The sequence below is a fragment of the Clytia hemisphaerica genome, unplaced genomic scaffold, assembly GCF_902728285.1.
Source record: "Clytia hemisphaerica strain Z4C2 unplaced genomic scaffold, Clytia hemisphaerica genome assembly, whole genome shotgun sequence".
Taxonomy (NCBI): domain Eukaryota; kingdom Metazoa; phylum Cnidaria; class Hydrozoa; order Leptothecata; family Clytiidae; genus Clytia; species Clytia hemisphaerica.
In genome coordinates, this window is record NW_027103918.1 from 207124 (window position 1) to 226017 (window position 18894).

The window sequence follows — 18894 nt, forward strand, 5'->3', positions numbered from 1 at the left end:
CAATTGAGACCTAAGAGCTTTAGAACTTTCACCTCCTTATTTCTCAAAATTGAATAAAGTTTGTAAATAGTTATTTTATACTGTATCAGTTTGAATTTTGTAAAAAAAGCATATATATCAGTTTGAGAATACAATATTGAAATGGTATCTGAAATTCCGATGGCGGGCGGATTGGCGGCCGCCCACGCTATAGCTCCGAAGAAGCGGGTCAATTTCCCTTTGTCTTTGTTTTTGATATGCTGCATCTTCAGTCGGCGTCCTTGGGCGTATGGCTAAAAAATATTTCGGCAAATGCCTGAAAACGAGGGCTGGATATTTTTTGTAGCGAGTAAGACTCTAGGGATAACTCCAGGGGATGAATTTTGGCGAGAAATATTTTTGGTGAATGATAACGAAGTAAATATTTTAGGTAATTAAGATTAAAGTAGGAGATAATTTGGCTAAATAATTACTATTAAATTATTTCTCGCCGTAACAAAGCCCCGTTTTTTAATGATAATTTTCTAATTGTTCGTTTATATCTTTAGATGAAAGTATATACTGAAAAGACATTAAATAGAAAATTACTTTTGAATTACACTGAAGAGAAGAAAAAAAATTACACTGTCGAAGACGAGGTAAGATACTCTTTTATGTTTAGTTTATTTTGCATTGCCTGCTGTTTCGTTTGAATGGAGCTTTAAAGCATAATGAAACATGATTTTCCAACGACCTTTGAAATGATGCAGTCTTACCGATTGAAGAGTGCCTAAAAGGAATAAATTTTAGTGAGAGGAAATTTTGGCGAATATTTGCCTTAAAAATTTGCCAAATTCGCCAAGATTACTTCATGCCAAAGAATTATAATTGGCTAAAATTAATTCTCACCAAATTTGAAATTTTATTGATTTGCCAAAGAAAAATCGTCAAATTGGCGAACTCGCCCTAATTGCCTAAATTTCTTCCCTTAAGGTCCATCACATAACTTTCCTAGGCGAAGAATGAATATTAAATTAAATTATTTCACTTTGATGACTGATATTTTAATACTGATTGATGAATTGCTTAATTTAATTTCATTTCATTTAGATATTTGATGAGAGCGAGTTGGGAGCAGATGAAGTATTGGTGAAAATCAATTCATGTTCTCTTCCCGATTCACAGCATCCGGTACGTTTCTTTCTTTATATCACCAGAACGGCACATTTCTTTAACATTCTTTTACCCCGGGGGGGGGGGGGGGTCCCGGTTATGTCGAGCGGTAAGGGTGCTTTTTCACAACTCGAAAATTTCTCTGAAAGGATTCCAAAAATCACGAAGATTTCCTTCCTCGAAGAATCACGATTTTCGGAAAATGATAAATTGGTTAAAAATTTGTCTCGGACATAACAGTCACCTAGTAAACCCAGCACCCGTTCCCCGGGACTCCCATTAAACTTCCGAGCATAACGTCGTGTTGTGGATTCCTCTTTAAATGATGTGTCTCTCTTCAACGGATTCCAATGACCATTTCATTTCAGCTTTTGAAAAAGATTCAATCTTTGGACAATGCATTACCTATCGGACAGGACATCTCTGGTTCAATAATTGCAGGTTTGTGATTTAACAAAAGTGTGATTGGCTCTTCTAATAACGGTATTCATGTTTTCTCGATGTTCCCGGATCGCTTGTGTATTCTGAATTATGGTCACCTGTTTGGCAATAGAAAAAGCATTCAGATTCCATTATCTGCCTAAAGTCCATTCACTTTAAGTGTGCACTAATCTTTATTTTTACTTGCCATTTTCAAACAAATGTTTCAATTTAAACATATTGTTCCCTTATATGCCGTTGAAAAGACACATTAGAGCACTATACTTACTTTGTAAGATGAAGATAAAAAATGAAGAAGGAAAAAATGAACTCTTTATCCTTTAAACCTCATATGTGCTATAAACCTCATTTTTGTTACAGATGTACTTTGAAGCCTATTGAGTTGGAAAACTTTATCTTTCTTGTTCAAATTCAGATTACCTTCACTGCCAATAAGTTTTGCAGATAAGTAACAAATGCGAAAACAATGTATTTTCAAACTTGGGTAGAAATCAGATATTAATAATTTTGTTCGTCCGGTTTCGTTACATCCTTCCTGAACTATTTTCTTTCTCTTCATTTCAGTTGGAAAAGATGTTCAAACGTTTGAAATTGAAGATCAAGTAACTGGTAGGTAATAAAGAAAGTTTTCTAAATCGTCAGACTTCTTTTCTTTTCGTCTCTTTCCTGTTAAAGTCCAAATGACGAACGCTCCATAAAGCAGACACTCTAAGTAACACACAATAATTATACAAACTTCGTTTTAAAAACGCATACCTATAATTACTTTTGGAAAAACTATTACAGTATATAACTGATACCTTCCACAATTATTTCCTCTGTAGGAGTGATACCAGCCAATTCAGGAGAATGTGGATGTGCAAATTATTGTCGTATCTCACACTATGACATAGGTGACTTTATTTTCCACTTATCTCTACAATATACTGTTATTCATAATTATCAGTAAGCATCAAAATAGAATTGAGGATAAAATTTACTTTTTATGAGATTAACCGACAATTGTTGGTTTTGAATTGGGAAATTACGATGTACATGCAACTTTTCAAAATTTATCAAATACTTAAAGCTGCCAAAATCTATGTGATATTTTGATAATAATTTGGTCGGATCAAAAGTTCTTAACTTTTACTGAGATTTAAAAAAATTATACTATACAGTGAAGAAGGCGGAGAATGTGAGTCACGTTGATGCATGTAGTGGGATAGGTGATTCGGTGAAGGCGTACACCGCCCTCTTCTATCAAGCCAAAATACAATCGGGTGAAACGCTTCTCATATTGGACGCTTGCACTGTAAGCCTTGTTTACCTTGCCCTCCTTTATAGATTTTTATTTGGTATTTCTTTTGTTTCTGGTCACAGAGTGTTTATAAAGTCACTTTTTTGTCATTTCTCTGAACTCTGGTCGAGTGTGGTAACATTTTTACCATTATACCGGATCATTTCTGAAAATTTCAGACCATATGGGTATAAATGCTAATTTTTATAGCAAAATGACGAAATTACTGAATTTCGACATGTTCAATCGATAATATCTCATATCTTGGAACATGTTTGTCAATCTCATCATTGGAGTCCATTCTAATCAATTGCCTTCTATCCCACACTCCCATGTTATGGACTTGCTTATTGAGCATCCAGCTCCCCACTTTCTGACTGCCAAGAGAATGTTTGCAAAGTGAACGTTTTAACTAATGATCTCCTTAACACTGAACCCCTGATGGTGACTAAACTTTCACTAAAATATCCTCTATAAAAAATAGTTTTTGCCAATTTTACAGGGATACGGTACGATTGCAAATCAATTGGCACAGTACTGGGGAGCAAAAGTAAGTTATTTACCCTTTGAAATTTATTTCAAATTTTAATTTGACGGGAATTTGGGAAGAATTTAGCCAAACATCGTTATTATATATATGCACAAAACATGTTTTAAAACCTTAAATGTGTGAAATATATTGAAAATTTAGCAGAAATTTAACTTGGTGGGCGATGGAACTATCCGCAGGTTTTTATTCCACCTTAATTTCTTCAATTGAGGTATAAAAGTAAAAGTCGAAAGAAATTGATGTCTAGAGAGATAAATTATTTTGGGATTTTGAAAGAAATTTATGTCTAGAGAGATAAATTATTTTTGTGGAACCGATTCCCTCTTCCATACTGATTCTATAATCTAAGATGTACTTTTAGGTAATAGTAGTCGGAAGTACCGACGAAGAAATCGCTTTCCTCCAAAATCTTGAACCTCCTGCAAGTAAGTATTTTCTGGATGAACATTTCTTGTTTTTATATCACCTGCTGTTACAAATTTCTAACCCTCTGTAGATTTAGCTATTACTTTCTCATTCATAAGCTCAAACGAAAATATCTTTTTTCGTGTAATTCAGTCAGCTAGACTGTAAACCTTGTCAACTCTACATATGGGCGACACGCTGATCCAACGAGCGAGACTTTATACAGTAATTTACGTGGCCAAATCACTTTTTCTAGCGGTAACAAATTCATAAAATCGTTAATGATCTTTTCGATTCAGGTCAAGTGGTGGATTTGCGCAACAAAAGGCGTAGTCTCGCATCGATATGTTTAGAAGAAACGGGTGGCTTGGGTGTTGATTGTATACTGGATAACAAAGGTAAAATGCTTCTCCAAAATGGTTACTCAAAAGTTAGCTTATGTATCTCAGTATTTGTAGAAACAACAAAAAAGTTGTACAAAAAAGTACGACTGGACGGTATACTGGATAATAAAGGTGAAATGCTTCTCCACATTCTCCCTGGTTATTCAAAAGTTCATTTATGTAACTTACTTATTATTTGTAGCAACAGAGTACGGTTGAATGGCCCGCAGACGGTTAGCTTTTAGCTATCTTAATCCTGTTTGTCTAACGACTACGGCAAATCAGCCATCTTTCGTGTCAACCGACTCAGTCCACTGATCTCTAACTACTTGACTGGATCGGGCTACCTGTATAATGAAGCGTGTCCAGGTTATTAAGAGCTGACTAGTGCGACATCTTGTTTTCAACTAACTGTTAACTGGTCGTTAACAGCCCGATTCGAATGTTTTGAAATTCGAGCGTTCGAAAATCTAAGGTAAAACAAAAAATAACATGGCGAACTATAGTCGACTTCATAACTGGACGCACTTCCACGGGAAATCTTTGAGCAGTTAGCCTTTCCAGTGTGTAAAAGATTATGAAATCAGTGATTCAGACGACCAACGAGTCTTGAAAACATTTACTTTTTTTTTTTGTTACAGTTGAATTATACTCTGAGGAATATTTAGACACCCTTCAAACATCAAAGAAATCTAAAAAGATTTTACCAACTAAATTTGAAGTCATTTCCAGTCTTGCTGTTGGCGGGAGATGGGTACACAACAACACAATTTACAAGTAAGAAATTTCCAACATTCTGTTAAGCTTCAAATAGAACTCAAGGTAACTTGAGTAATATGGAAAACACTTTATTTTCATTTTTTTGTAGAAATTAAAGAATGGAGTATGAGACTAAACCTAAGAACAAATAAGAGCAATATATCACGCAGACTTCAGAAATTACCAAGAAAATAATAGCCATTTAAATTTCTTTTCTATCGAATAAACAAATTAAGCATGTGAAGAACATCTAAGCCTTAAAATTTCCCAACCCAATACAGAGCGAAAATGGACAATGCCACATCCACATACCAGTAACAAGATTCTCCATCAATATTTCCCTTCTTTAGCTTGACCCACCAGATTCAGAATTGTTGATGTTGAAATGTGCATCTCTTCACTTCTTGTTCGAGCAGTCATGGTCTCTCTCTAGATGTAAGGTTTATATTTCCGAATGGTGATCTAAAAAGGTCAGGAATTTTCAGGTTTTGTCTGTCTAAAGGTCTTTCCTGGTCCTCGCATTCTTGATACTTTTATGTAGTATGTTTGTAAGACATGAAAACCCTTTGAATGTTTTTCAAGTCATATTGCATATCATTCTTTTTCGACACTGAATTTACTCTTTTTGGGAGCTTTCTTCAATGAACAAAATCTAACTTATATATTTAGTTATTTTTGTCTTGTCTAAACAATTCTATATTGTAAAGTGTGTCACTTTTTTTCCTTTTTAGCTGCTCATGGGCGTTACCTTCGTATCTTTTCATTGATTTTAACCTAGAAGCAAGAGTACCTTTTATCTTTATGTAACGTGTATACGATAAGTATCGTGATATCCTCGTCAAAGGTATGCATCAGTGTATCTAGATTTTTAGATCAAGGTGTATAACCATACCAATCACGTTCCCTTTTCATAGCACTTAACATGCGCACGGTACCTACATACTATCCTTTATTCTTTCACAAGGATAACTTTCAACTTCCAAAAGAAGGTTACTTAAATTCGAAGCTGTTAAAATATTAGGTAGCAATGGCAAATGTAATCAAATATCAAATAGTATAAGGTAAAAGGTTATATAAGAACTTAGAAGTAACCTCAATTTTGGTCAAAGTTAATGAATGGGCAAGGGAAGGGGGGTCTCCAAGTCCGAGAAAGTCGTTACCGAGTTGTGGTGGTCCTGATTACCCATGATTACTTTCGACCGTAAAATGACTAATAATAACTAAAAACTTGGTTTTCTTTCTCTGTGGTTATTGTCATGTATTCGTGGAAATTTAGTTTTATGATATTATGATTTAAGACCTAACTTTGTGTATTTTTTGCTTAAAAGATTTAGCATTTTTTAAATCTACATTTATCTCATTCGATAATCTTTGTGAGAATTATTCCCCCAGAGTTTCTGCTTTAGTGTGCGCTTTGTTTGTTGCCGTAATCTTCGTTAGTAATTTCAGATATCATAACTTCACCCTTAACAATAATTTAGACATTCTCAATGACATTATGAAGAAAATGTCTAAAGGAGTGCTCAGGTAAATCGATTATTATTTATACTTTTTTTCCTATACCTGACAACTCATCCCTCTATGCTTTTCGAATTCCTATTGTACCAAGTGAATTCAAGCCGCATCGAGTTAGTCGTCAAAGGTGCCACTAATTAATGTGGAGTCAAAATGGCATCGTGTCTATATAACAGTCTCTAAAATTCGATATTCGAGGGACCGAAGATTTTCTTCGAATTAGAGAAAGATGAATAGTATTTTGTACGAAATTCCACCTATTTTAGTCCGAATTTCATAGAGATTCGAATTGTAGAGGTTTGAAGGAGAAAGTTCACTCTATAATAACCGTGAACATTTTTCAGGCCGACAGTGCACCATACAGTGTTGTTCGATGATTGTCTATCTTGCTTACAAAATGATGATAACGAAGAAAACACCATCGGGAAAATCGTCGTCAAAACTTCATGAAGGGATGAGTCTTTTGTGAGCGATGCTGGGAATTGTACCCATAATATAGAAAGCAAGGTTTTGCGCATAGAGAAAGGGTTTTTAAGGAGGGAATCAGTTTTAGATTTTTGTTACTTTATTATTTTTAATTTATAATTTTATAATATCCATTATGGTAATTTTATATTGGATCATAAATAGTTATTCTAATTCCGGGTGGGGCATGTGTATATTAAGTCATTTAAGGATTTCTTATTGATTTCTTACTGATACTTTTCAAATGAATTTCGATTTCGCGTTTTCGCGGATTTTGTCGAAAAATTTTCACGTAATCACATGAGATCGCTAACTGGTGAAATAATGTCCACGTGTTACTTTCAAAATCACACTTCCAGGGTAAATACCCTTAACCCGCACAAGAATTAAGCCTTTAGATTTTTAGACAAGGAATTTTGAAGATGAAAGACTTCTTTTCACTGATTTCAAATGTGTGTTCAGACTCTCCACGTAACTTTCAGTTCAATTATAATAATGCATTGCCCTGCATTAGGTTTATAAAATGTCCGGTCTGCTACTTTTTTGGAAAAGATTTACATGCCCTACTCTTTTCCATAGAGCTTAACTTATAATACTAACCTAAAAAACGTAAAAGAAAGTGAAAATGATAACCTGCTGGTTCATTTTACTGGTATTATACAGTGGCGTTTTTAGGGCGGAGAAGCCACCCAATATTGTTTTGATGGTTGCTGATGACTTGGTATGTTCTTTAAAGATCTTTTCATAAATTATGATTCTTTCTTTTCTTTGAAGATGTACACACTTTAGTTTGTGTTTTTCATTCGTGTATTTGCTGTAACTGAACACAGCTGTAATTTAAGAATTTGCCCTAAAGCGACTTTTTCGCCCGAACTTTAAATTGCTGAAAACGAGGAATTCCCAATCCAAAATTCCCAATATATTTTGACCAAGATTGTACTTGTTACCTATTTTAACGTTATTTTTCAGGGTTGGACAGATGTTGGATTCCATGGATCAGATCAAATTCCAACACCGAATATTGATAAATTGGCAAAAGAAGGAATTATTTTAAATAATTATTATGTGCAACCAATCTGTTCTCCAACGAGAAGTGCTCTGATGACTGGAAGATATCCAATTCACACTGGTTAGTTGGTTATACTAACAATCAGGACTTTTTACTGGTTTATTGTTGAAATTACTGAGTACATTTAAGTTAACGCTTACGGATCTGTTTATTTTGTCTGGATAAAGAATTTTTCGTTTAGAAAATGCCCGTCGAAAAAAAATGCGAAAAGACGATTATTTATGCAACATTGAATTTTTTTCTCTCTATCTTATAGGCATGTACCACAATACAATTTATGTGGAAGAACCTTGGGGTCTTCCCCTTGAAGAGAAAATCCTGCCACAATATTTAAAGGATATGGGGTATGCTACACACGCCGTTGGAAAGGTTCGTAGTTATAATTTTTACCATAGAAAAGTGTAAGAAAATAGATTGGTCCTACACGAAAAATATATACAGAATGACCATTAAAATGTTTTTTAAATTATTGGTCCTACATATAAAACCTTTCATTAACATTATGATCTTGACGGTAAAATCTTCTCCTTTATTTTCCAGTGGCACCTTGGTTACTTTGCCAAAGAATACACACCAACCTATCGAGGATTCGATTCATATTACGGATATTATTGCGGTGCGGAAGACTATTTCAACCATGCGAGATCTGGTGCTGATTTCCCAAGTTTTTATGGATTAGATCTTCATCGGGATTACCATGGAATGAGTGAGGTAGGTTGTTAATATTCAAATCTTTGTCTGTAAAGGGCTGGGAACAAGTCCTGAGGGGGATGGGGCACTCAAGGTAAATGACCAATCATATTTATTTTCCAAGTTCCAAAGTGCACTGTAAGGGTCGAAATCAGCAAAGATGAGAAAAATTGGGGAACAAGTTAAACTTGGAACTTTACTGCAATTAATTAAAAAGAGTCCGATTACCTTATTCCATGTTATATAACATAATTTAACGTTAAATTAAGATCTCCAGCCACTTGCCTAACTCAGCATTTTTTAACATAAGAAAGAGCAACGTTTCCCAATTTTTCCCGCGCCGTGTGAGCACAGAGACCATCAAACAATTTCATGACATTTTTTCTCTTCTACAGCCTGACCGATCACAAAAAGGAAATTACAGTAGCAATCTGTTTGCTTCTGAAGCTATTGACATCATCGAGAAACACCAGGAAGAACAACCTCTCTTTCTTTATCTACCATTCCAAAACGTTCACGTTCCTTTACAAGCGCCCAAAGAAACCATTGATAAATTTTCGTACATTGAGGATAAAAATCGAAGAACGTTTGCAGCAATGATGTCCAAACTTGATGATGCCATTGGACAGGTATTACTTCTTCGTAAACTTCTTTAAATGCATTAGAACAGTAATAGTCTCTTAAAGTAGCAGTGTAGTAGTGTAGTGGTTATCGTTCTCGGCTTCTGGCGGGACTTTAGGGTTCGATTTCCACTCGGTGAAACGATTCATTTGACATGTTAACCATGCAGCTTCGGTTCAACCCATTAATCTTGTAAACTATTCTAAACGTCTTTCAGAAACTTACAGACTTAACGTTTTTTAGGTTCATCAAGCGTTGGAGGAGAAAGGTATTTTGGATAATACCATCATCATCTTTACTTCTGATAATGGTGCCATTTCAACGGAAGGATTTTCAAGCAATTATCCTCTGCGAGGTGTAAAACACATGGTGTTCGAAGGTAATGTTTTATCAACAACCGGAAGCATTAAACGAAATTTCTTTAAGCAACCTACTCATACTATTCTAAAACAATAAAATTTTAGGTGCAGTCCGAGTGCCAGCTTTTATCAACAGTCCACTTTTGAAAAGATCAGGTGTTACTTCAATGCAAATGATGCATGTTACTGATTGGTTACCAACTATCGTCAACCTTGCTCAAGGGAAAATCACAAAAGAAATTGATGGTTTTGATCAATGGAAGACATTGCAAGATGACGTTGAATCACCAAGGAAAGAAATCTTGTTGAATATCGATAATGTGGAGTTTCGACAAGAAGGTTTGATTTCTGGAGAATGGAAAATTATTATCGACAGTGAGCACGATAGTAAGTTATAAAGTTTTTATCCTGGTCTAGGATCTGATATCTTAATGTACGCCAGTCGTAAAGGGGGTAATTAAGCGAAAAGAGGTACACGAGTGTGCCACTTGACCTATTTTTCGTCTCTATCAGTTAGTACCAGGTAGGATCTCACGAAAATTACAAAAGAAAGACACAACATTGAAAAATTACTTCCTTGTTCAGGTTGCCTTTTTGGATTTTAGTCCCTTTGAGCTCACTAATTTGAAAATTGATAAAATGAGTCCTTTGTAGTTTAATTCATTTTACTCATGAGATCAAAAAGTAACGAGGTGAAACCTACATCTAATATTTTAACATTCAGTTTATGCATCAGACGGTTGGATCAAAGCCCCAGGATACAATGCCACTGGAAAAGCAAAAACGGTTATCAAATGTGGTCATAAACCTGACAAAACAACACATTGCAACGAGACACATTGTCTGTTCAATCTACATAACGATCCTTGTGAATATAATGATGTTTCAAGTCAATATCCTGAAATTTATCAACAAATGAAAAAAAAACTTGAAGATTATAAAAAGGGAATGGTCCCTAATCGAAACAAGCCAGGAGATAAAATGGCAGATCCCAAACTACACAGTGGTGTTTGGGGACCTTGGATTAAGCTTTGATAGCTACTTAAGCTGAATTTGGTAGAATGTTGCCTTTTTTGAATGGAATGTCACAAAGGCATTAATTGCTTTAAGCTTTATACTGTACTCATTTATTTTGTGCTAGAACGTTGTCAAGTATTCTTTGAAGCTATATGGCCAATCCAATCCTTGTAGGGTTTAGATTGTAAACTTTTACTATTATTTATTGTCATAATCTTTTTAGGTAGTTAATGTACTTTTTTGTGGTAGATATCTTAACACCTTTTTTATGAATTTTCGTATTTAATTTAACGCATTGTAAATTTTTATAGGATCTCGAGCAAAACACTTTTCATTAAACAGTTTAATTTTAATATGAATGTCTGTTGTTACCTCGATTTGGCTAATGTAGAGAAACTCCCTAATTCGTTCTCTGTTTCATTTGACTGTTGAATATAACTTGATTCTTTTTGTTTATCACAGATCTATAAAAGAATAAAACAAATGTAATGTACGCAATCTTGAATATTTTAAACTGAACGATGGACAAGTTCAACGACCTTGTATTTTTCACCATCGTTTGTCTTGGATATGCTTTGGTGAAAAGCGAGCAGCCACCAAATGTGGTTTTCATTGTGGCTGATGATTTGGTAAGACGTTTGTCTTCAATATTTTCTCATTTTCCCTTCAATGCAAACTCAGAAGATGTGATTGTCATTATGTAACCTAAGGGCGGCTTAAGCAATTTTGGTTTAAAATTTTGAAATCGATGAAATACCGGGTGCACCACAAAAAGTTTCTCTCTTTAAAGTGAATTTTTTTTAGTTTAAAAATTTTTGAAAGAATTAATTTTTTTTCATTGGAAATCGACCTATCAAATTAATTAGAAGCATAATTACTTAACACGTCAGTATTTTCGTTTCAAGTATTAAAAATGATAATTAGCTGTGATAATGACATTTCGTTGTATAAAGGTAAGAGTTGAATATCAATAAAAGGAAGAAAATTCGTCGGAAAATGCCAAAAAATATGGTAAGATTCGTGAAAATACATCAAATATTAGGTTTTGAAGTAAATCCTGCCTAACATTGACTTTACCTAGTCTAGAAGCAGAGATCTGAGGAAAAGTTCGGTAAAAGTAAATCATAATGACTGAGATGACGATTCCAAGCCCTTTCGAGGCTTCAGCTTCAAAATTGATGGGTTTGATCACTTAATATTGCTCTTAATCATGTAAAAACTATTGCGATTGCCAATTTTGAAATAAAAATTTGATAGGTCAATTTTCAACGTTTTCGAGCACTTTCTGAAAATAACTTTTTTATTCAATTGAGCATAAATCTCGATCTAAAGAACCGAATTTAATAAATGACCCCTCAAAATTTAAGTTTATCTTTCTTCTTTCCAATAAAAAAGGAATGGTTCTTTTAAAGTTTTTAGACCTTGAGAAAATTAACTTTAAAGAGAGAAACTTCTTTGTGACGCACCCGGTGTCTGAGTTGTTTTTCCAATATTGTACTATCAGGGTTGGACAGATGTTGGCTTCCATGGGTCAGATCAAATCCCAACACCGAATATTGATAAATTGGCAAAAGAAGGAATTATTTTGAATAATTATTATGTGCAACCAATCTGTTCTCCAACGAAGTGCTCTGATGACTGGAAGATATCCTATTCACACTGGTTGGTTTAAACCTTATCATTTAAAGTATCAATCAGTAAATTTTGACTCAGACTCGACTGCTAAATTTGTATTTATTCACTTAAACTAAAGAGGGCTTTAAAACCATTGACATTTTAAAAATCTGACGCTAAATTTGTTTTAAATTTTTTCTTAGTATTTTGGCATAGTGGTCTTACAAAGTTGTACTTCTGGAAAGGTGAGGTATGTATTCTTTAAAAAGATGACTAATCGACTAATAGGTTTATAGCTTGGAAAGAAACCTTTCACGATTCACTTATTTTTTAAGGAATGTTTCATGGAGTCATTTGTCCAGAGGAGCCCTATGGTGTATCTTTAGAAGAAAAAATTCTCCCAGAATATCTACGAGAATTGGGGTATGCTACCCATGCCATCGGGAAGGTTTGTATCTCTTTAACTTTTGTCATTGTAGTTCAGTAATTCTCCATTGATCCTATTCCGAAAGAATCTTTTATATCTTTTACCAAAGCCTTCAAAATTATTACTTTTTATTTAGTGGCACCTTGGATACTTTGCTAAAGAATACACCCCAACATACAGAGGATTCGATACATTTTACGGATACTACAATGGAGCTGAGGATTATTTTTACCACAACAGATCTGGCTATCATTTTCCAAAATTTCATGGTCTTGATCTTCACCATGACGTAGAAGGAGATCAACAGGTATCGCTCAATAACCAATAACCATCAGATAGTGACGAGTTCTTGAAAATTGTTGAAGGAGGCAAAAATCATCAGTCAAAATTAATTAAACCTAACGCTTGAGTTACCAGTGCCATAAATGTAATGTCGAAATAACTTTCAACAATTTTTGTCATACAGCCCTGATAAATACTAACTCAATCTCGCTTCAAATAGCTTTTGACCAGATTATTTCATGGCGTATTTAACATTTTAGCGTAATTCTCCAACTCTAGTTTCATTTTTCATTTTGCCGGTCTATTATTTAGCCAGTGCGAACACAGGACGGTAATTACAGCACCTACATGTATTCGGATGAAGCAATCACTACAATCAACCAACATCCAACAGAAAGACCTCTTTTCCTGTACCTTCCTTTCCAAAATGTCCATGGCCCTCTGATGGCACCTCAAGAAACTATTGATAAATTTTCATACATCGAAGATAAAAAAAGAAGAGTGTTAGCTGCAATGGTATCACAATTAGATGATGCTATCGGTCGAGTAAGTCGAAACTTTTTTTCAACTTTCCAAATTATATGAAACGAATTTTGGGAATCATATTGCGTTCATTGTAAATGTGTTTTGATATTTTTGCCTGGTTTGGCATGATCAAAAACTTTTCAGTTTTTCATTCAACATTTCATCCAACATTTGAACAAAATGTTGGATGAAATGTTGGAGTGGTGTGCTCCGGCCTTTAGTCGCCTATATAATACAACATTCCAGTAAAAGCTCTTAAATTCAAGCTTTAAACAAGTATGTATGTTACATTATTTTCTAGATAAACGGTGCGTTGGAAGCCAAGGGCATTCTAGAAAACACAGTGATCATTTTCACTTCAGATAACGGCGCACCCTCAGGACAAGGGATGGGAAGTAACTATCCCCTTAGGGGTGAAAAATTCATGGTCTTTGAAGGTATTCAAAAAATTCTTCATTATTTTAGTCTCTACCTTTATATGTCCAATCCAACATATAGTACCTGCTAATTATGGTACCTTTTTGTTTTTTCATACAGATTTATGATTTAACATTTTCGTTTATTTATGGAAAATTTCTAAAGGTGGTGTTCGAGTGCCAGCGTTTATCAACAGTCCACTTTTGAAAAGATCAGGTGTTACTTCAATGCAAATGATGCATGTTACTGATTGGTTACCAACTATTGTCAACCTTGCTCAAGGGGAAATCACAAAAGAAATTGATGGTTTGGATCAATGGAAGACATTGCAAAGTGATGTTGAATCGCCAAGGAAAGAAATCTTGTTGAATATCGATAATGTGGAGTTTCGACAAGAAGGTTTGATTTCTGGAGAATGGAAAATTATTATCGACAGTGAACATGACAGTAAGCTATTACTTTTTTATCCTAGCCCTGGATATAAATACTTTTAATGTTGGTCCTGGATTTAGATACTTTTTTGATGTTTTAAATGTACGCAAGTCGGGAAAGGGATAATTAAGCAAAAAGAGGTACATGAATGTGCTACTTGGCCTACCTTCCGTCTCTACCAGTTAGTACCAGGTAGGATTTCACGAAAATCGCAAAAAAGTGAAAAATCAGTTCCTCGTTCGGTTGTCTTTTTGGGATTTTAGTCCCTTTGAGCTCACTAATCTGAAAATTGATAAAATAGACCCTTCGTAGTTTAATTCATTTTATTCATGTGATAAAAAAGTAACGAGGGAGATACTTACATCTAATATTATATTATTTAGTTTATGCATCAGACGGTTGGATCAAAGCCCCAGGATACAATGCCACTGGAAAAGCAAAAACGGTTGTCAAATGTGGTCATAAACCTGACAAAACAACACATTGCAATGAAACACATTGTCTGTTCAATCTACAAAACGATCCTTGTGAATATAATGATGTTTCAAGTCAATATCCTGAAATTTATCAACAAATGAAAAACAAACTTGAAGATTACAAAAAGGGAATGGTCCCTAATCGAAACAAGCCAGGAGATGAAAATGCAGATCCCAAACTACACAATGGTGTTTGGGGGCCTTGGATCAAGCTTTGATAACTACTTAAGCTGAATTTGGTAGAATATTGCCTTTTTTGAAAAATGTCACGAACACAATTCATTGTTTTTAGCTTTATACTACTATTTATCTTGTGATAGAACGTGTCTCAATCTTTTCAGGTATTTATTGTACTTTTTTGTGGTAAATATCTTGACATCTTTTTTATGAATTTTCGTATTTAATTTAACGCATTGTAAATTTTTATAGGATCTCGAGCATAACACTTTTCATTAAACAGTTTAATTTTACTATGAATGTCAGCTACTATTGTTACCTCGATTTGGCTAATGTAGGGAAACTCCCTAATTCTTTGCAGTTTCATTTGACTGTTGAATATAACTTGATTCATTTTGTTTATCACAGATCTATAAAAGAATAAAACAAATGTAATGTACGCAATCTTAAATATTCTAAACTGAACGATGGACAAGTTCAACGACCTTGTATTTTTTACCATCGTTTATCTTGGATATGCTTTGGGAAAAAGCGAGCAGCCACCAAATGTGGTCTTCATTGTGGCTGATGATTTGGTAAGACGTTTGTCTTCAATATTTTTCCATTTTCCCTTCATTGCAAATTCAGAACATTTGATTGAAAGGTACAAAGTCATTATGTAGCTTAAGGACTTGAGCAATTTTTTTCCCGATATTGTACTTCCAGGGTTGGACAGATGTTGGTTTTCATGGATCAGATCAAATCCCAACACCGAACATTGATAAATTGGCAAAAGAAGGAATTATTTTGAATAATTATTATGTGCAACCAATCTGTTCTCCAACGAGAAGTGCTTTGATGACTGGAAGATATCCTATTCATACTGGTGAGTCAAAACACATTTTTTTTTACACACTAGACAGGTTGACTAACAGATTTCCCGTAAAATCGTGCCAAGTTTTAAAGTTGACTAGTCCTCCAGGTTTTTCTATTTTACGTCAGACTTTCGAACGTCTGATAGGAAATCCGATCTAGTAAATTAGTTAGAGATCAGCGATTCAAACATGAGTATTATCAAACAGTACACTTTTGGTCTTTCTGTTAAGGTCGGAAAATAATTGCATTTAGTTTTCAGCTTGCTGTAAAATAATCTAAACTTATCGATTGAATTTCTCAATACATTTTTATATTTAGGTATGTACCACAATACAATTTATATTGAAGAACCTTGGGGTCTCTCGCTAGAAGAAAAGACTCTCCCACAATATTTGAAAGAAATGGGCTATGCTACGCATGCTGTCGGAAAGGTTAAAATACATAATAATAGTAAAATAAATAAAAAAAGACCAAGCTCGTTTCAATCAAACTAGCAAACTAACCTTTGGTTAAAAATCTATGTATTTAAAATTACTAGTAATAAAAACTTAATCTTTACTTTCCAGTGGCACCTTGGATTCTTCGCGAAGGAGTACACGCCAACAAACAGAGGATTCGACACATTTTATGGATACTATTCTGGTTCAGAAGAGTATTTCAGTCATTCGAGATCGGGAGCTGATTTCGAACATTTCTACGGTTTAGATTTACGCCGTGATTATCAAGGAATCAGTGAAGTATAATAATTTTTTTTCGTTCGTTCGTACGTTCGTTCGTTCGGATGTTGATTATATCAAGCAGTAATTAAGCTATGTATTTAAGAATTTGTATTTGACGTGCAATATCAGAATTAAGCTTTCAGTTGTCCATTGTATCTCTTTATAGCCTGATTGGTCACAAAATGGAACATACAGCAGCGAATTATTCGCCTCTGAAGCGATAAACATCATCGACGGACATAAATCAGAACAGCCTCTTTTTCTTTACCTTCCCTTCCAAAACACTCATGGCCCACTGATGGCTCCTCGAGATTGGATCGATAGATTTTCTTACATTGAAGATAAAAAGAGAAGGATTTTTGCTGCAATGGTTGCTACTTTAGATGAAGCCATCGGAAAAGTATCTTGATGTTTTTCTTCACATTTGCATATTATTTAAGGGGTATAGGGTCAAGAAAAAATCAAGTCATAATTTTTCAGATTTTTGCAATGAATTTTGGTCAGCCTTTTCAAATAAATAGCAACTGCATGGACATCTTCTAACCCTCAGCCACATCTTTAAGTTAGTGTATATGTTTTACACATCCTTACTCAGCAGCACAGATCTCAATCACCGAGACACTTCCTCATTTATCTAGGTTCATCAAGCGTTGGAGGAGAAGGGCATTTTGGATAATACAATCATTATCTTTACTTCTGATAATGGTGCCATTTCAACGGAAGGATTCTCAAGCAATTATCCTCTGCGAGGTGTAAAACACATGGTGTTCGAAGGTATTGTTTTTACATGATATTTTCTCCAAACTGTTTTACAAAGGCTATTTACTGAAGGTAGTGACGGCCTCGGAGATTGTTTAAAATTTGAAGAATACAGAACCTTTTGAATTTTACCTAACAGTCTTAATTTATAAATAGTTTATCTAAAACCAATCTCTGTAAATCCAAGGTGCAGTCCGAGTGCCAGCGTTTATCAACAGTCCACTATTGAAAAGATCAGGTGTTACTTCAATGCAAATGATGCATGTTACTGATTGGTTACCAACTATCGTCAACCTTGCTCAAGGGAAAATCACAAAAGAAATTGATGGTTTTGATCAGTGGAAGACATTGCAAAGTGACGTTGAATCGCCAAGAAAAGAAATCTTGTTGAATATCGATCACTTCTTTAATCAAGAAGCCCTCATAGCTGGAGAATGGAAAATTATAGTTGACAGCCTTTATGAGGACGGGCGTAAGAAATTGATTTACATACCTGAAGTTTTACTCAATTGTTTTCTGAACCTTATAATATCAACTTTGTTATTTGGAGTCTGGAAAAGTGATTTTCACCAAAACTAATTCTATAGCATTAAAAGAATTAAAAATAAAGTGAACGAGTCCATTATTGTTTGTACGCACGATTAGTATTGTCTTTTCAATCTTTTTTTTTTGCACGAAAAAAATGTTTTTAAATTAACGATTAGTGCTCAAAAAAGTAAAACGTGCTTCAACTACAATGTGATTTGTTATCTTTAGTATACTCTGACGGATGGATCAAGGCTCCAGGATACAACGCCACTGGAAAAGCAACATCAGTTATCAAATGTGGTCCAAAACCTGACAAAACAACACATTGCAATGAAACACATTGTCTGTTCAATCTACAAAACGATCCTTGTGAATATAATGATGTTTCAAGTCAATATCCTGAAATTTATCGACAAATGAAAAACAAACTTGAAAATTACAAAAAAAGTGTAGCTCCCAACAGAAACAAGCCAGGAGACAAAATGGCTGACCCAAGATTACATGGGGGTGTCTGGTCCCCATGGATAAAATTAAACTGAGCTTTTTTTTTGAGGTTTTTCATTGATTGATATAGAACAATCTTAAAGGTCTTTTTTAAGAAATTTTTTATGCATCTTTTGTACTTTTTAATTGCAATAATGAGACAGCTAAACGCTTATCAACATCACATCTTTCTCATTTTCTCTAAACGTTTTTTGTGCCAAAAAAGGTGAGCGCGTCCGACGGGTTGATGAAAGGTTAAATAGCAAAAGATTATTTCATAGTCTAAGTTCTACAGTAACTAAACAAGGGTCGAAGGGTCAGTCAAGAATCTTATTTCATTTTTGTAAATGTAGACAATTTTCGTAAGAGTGATGATTTAGGTTCTTAAAAGGTGCTTTTCTACTCTACTTTGACACTTAGGCATAGCTTTTGACCACTACGCCTCAAGTACCATCATTCTCGAATTATAAACCTTCCGTTTTTTTTACAAAAACTTAAACTCCAATCGAGTTTTGG

General features: G+C 34.4%; 3 protein-coding genes and 1 pseudogene across 3 annotated transcripts; all 4 read left to right on the plus strand.

Moving 5' to 3' along the window:
- The first annotated feature begins 141 nt into the window (after positions 1 to 141).
- On the plus strand, positions 142 to 7088 carry LOC136809657 (quinone oxidoreductase-like protein 1). The gene is given in 16 exon segments (XM_067066202.1): positions 142 to 207; positions 528 to 617; positions 1069 to 1149; positions 1500 to 1572; positions 2137 to 2181; positions 2397 to 2465; positions 2733 to 2866; positions 3354 to 3401; positions 3763 to 3826; positions 4106 to 4204; positions 4831 to 4941; positions 4944 to 4966; positions 5299 to 5383; positions 5680 to 5700; positions 6430 to 6475; positions 6808 to 7088. Coding segments are annotated over 16 exon segments (1161 nt in total). The 3' UTR covers positions 6914 to 7088.
- Positions 7089 to 7496: 408 nt separating this feature from the next.
- Positions 7497 to 11031, plus strand: LOC136809587 (arylsulfatase B-like). The gene is made up of 8 exons (XM_067066123.1): positions 7497 to 7649; positions 7898 to 8057; positions 8254 to 8366; positions 8538 to 8708; positions 9083 to 9316; positions 9552 to 9687; positions 9773 to 10054; positions 10392 to 11031. Exons 1-8 carry the CDS (start codon positions 7554 to 7556, stop codon positions 10700 to 10702), a joined length of 1503 nt encoding a protein of 500 aa, XP_066922224.1. The 5' UTR covers positions 7497 to 7553; the 3' UTR covers positions 10703 to 11031.
- Positions 11032 to 11150: 119 nt separating this feature from the next.
- LOC136809586 (arylsulfatase B-like) lies at positions 11151 to 15242 on the plus strand (annotated as a pseudogene).
- A 200-nt stretch (positions 15243 to 15442) lies between these two features.
- Positions 15443 to 18557, plus strand: LOC136809585 (arylsulfatase B-like). Its single transcript, XM_067066122.1, has 8 exons — positions 15443 to 15609; positions 15740 to 15899; positions 16208 to 16320; positions 16456 to 16626; positions 16775 to 17008; positions 17247 to 17382; positions 17555 to 17839; positions 18124 to 18557. Exons 1-8 carry the CDS (start codon positions 15502 to 15504, stop codon positions 18432 to 18434), a joined length of 1518 nt encoding a protein of 505 aa, XP_066922223.1. The 5' UTR covers positions 15443 to 15501; the 3' UTR covers positions 18435 to 18557.
- The last annotated feature ends 337 nt before the right edge of the window (positions 18558 to 18894 follow it).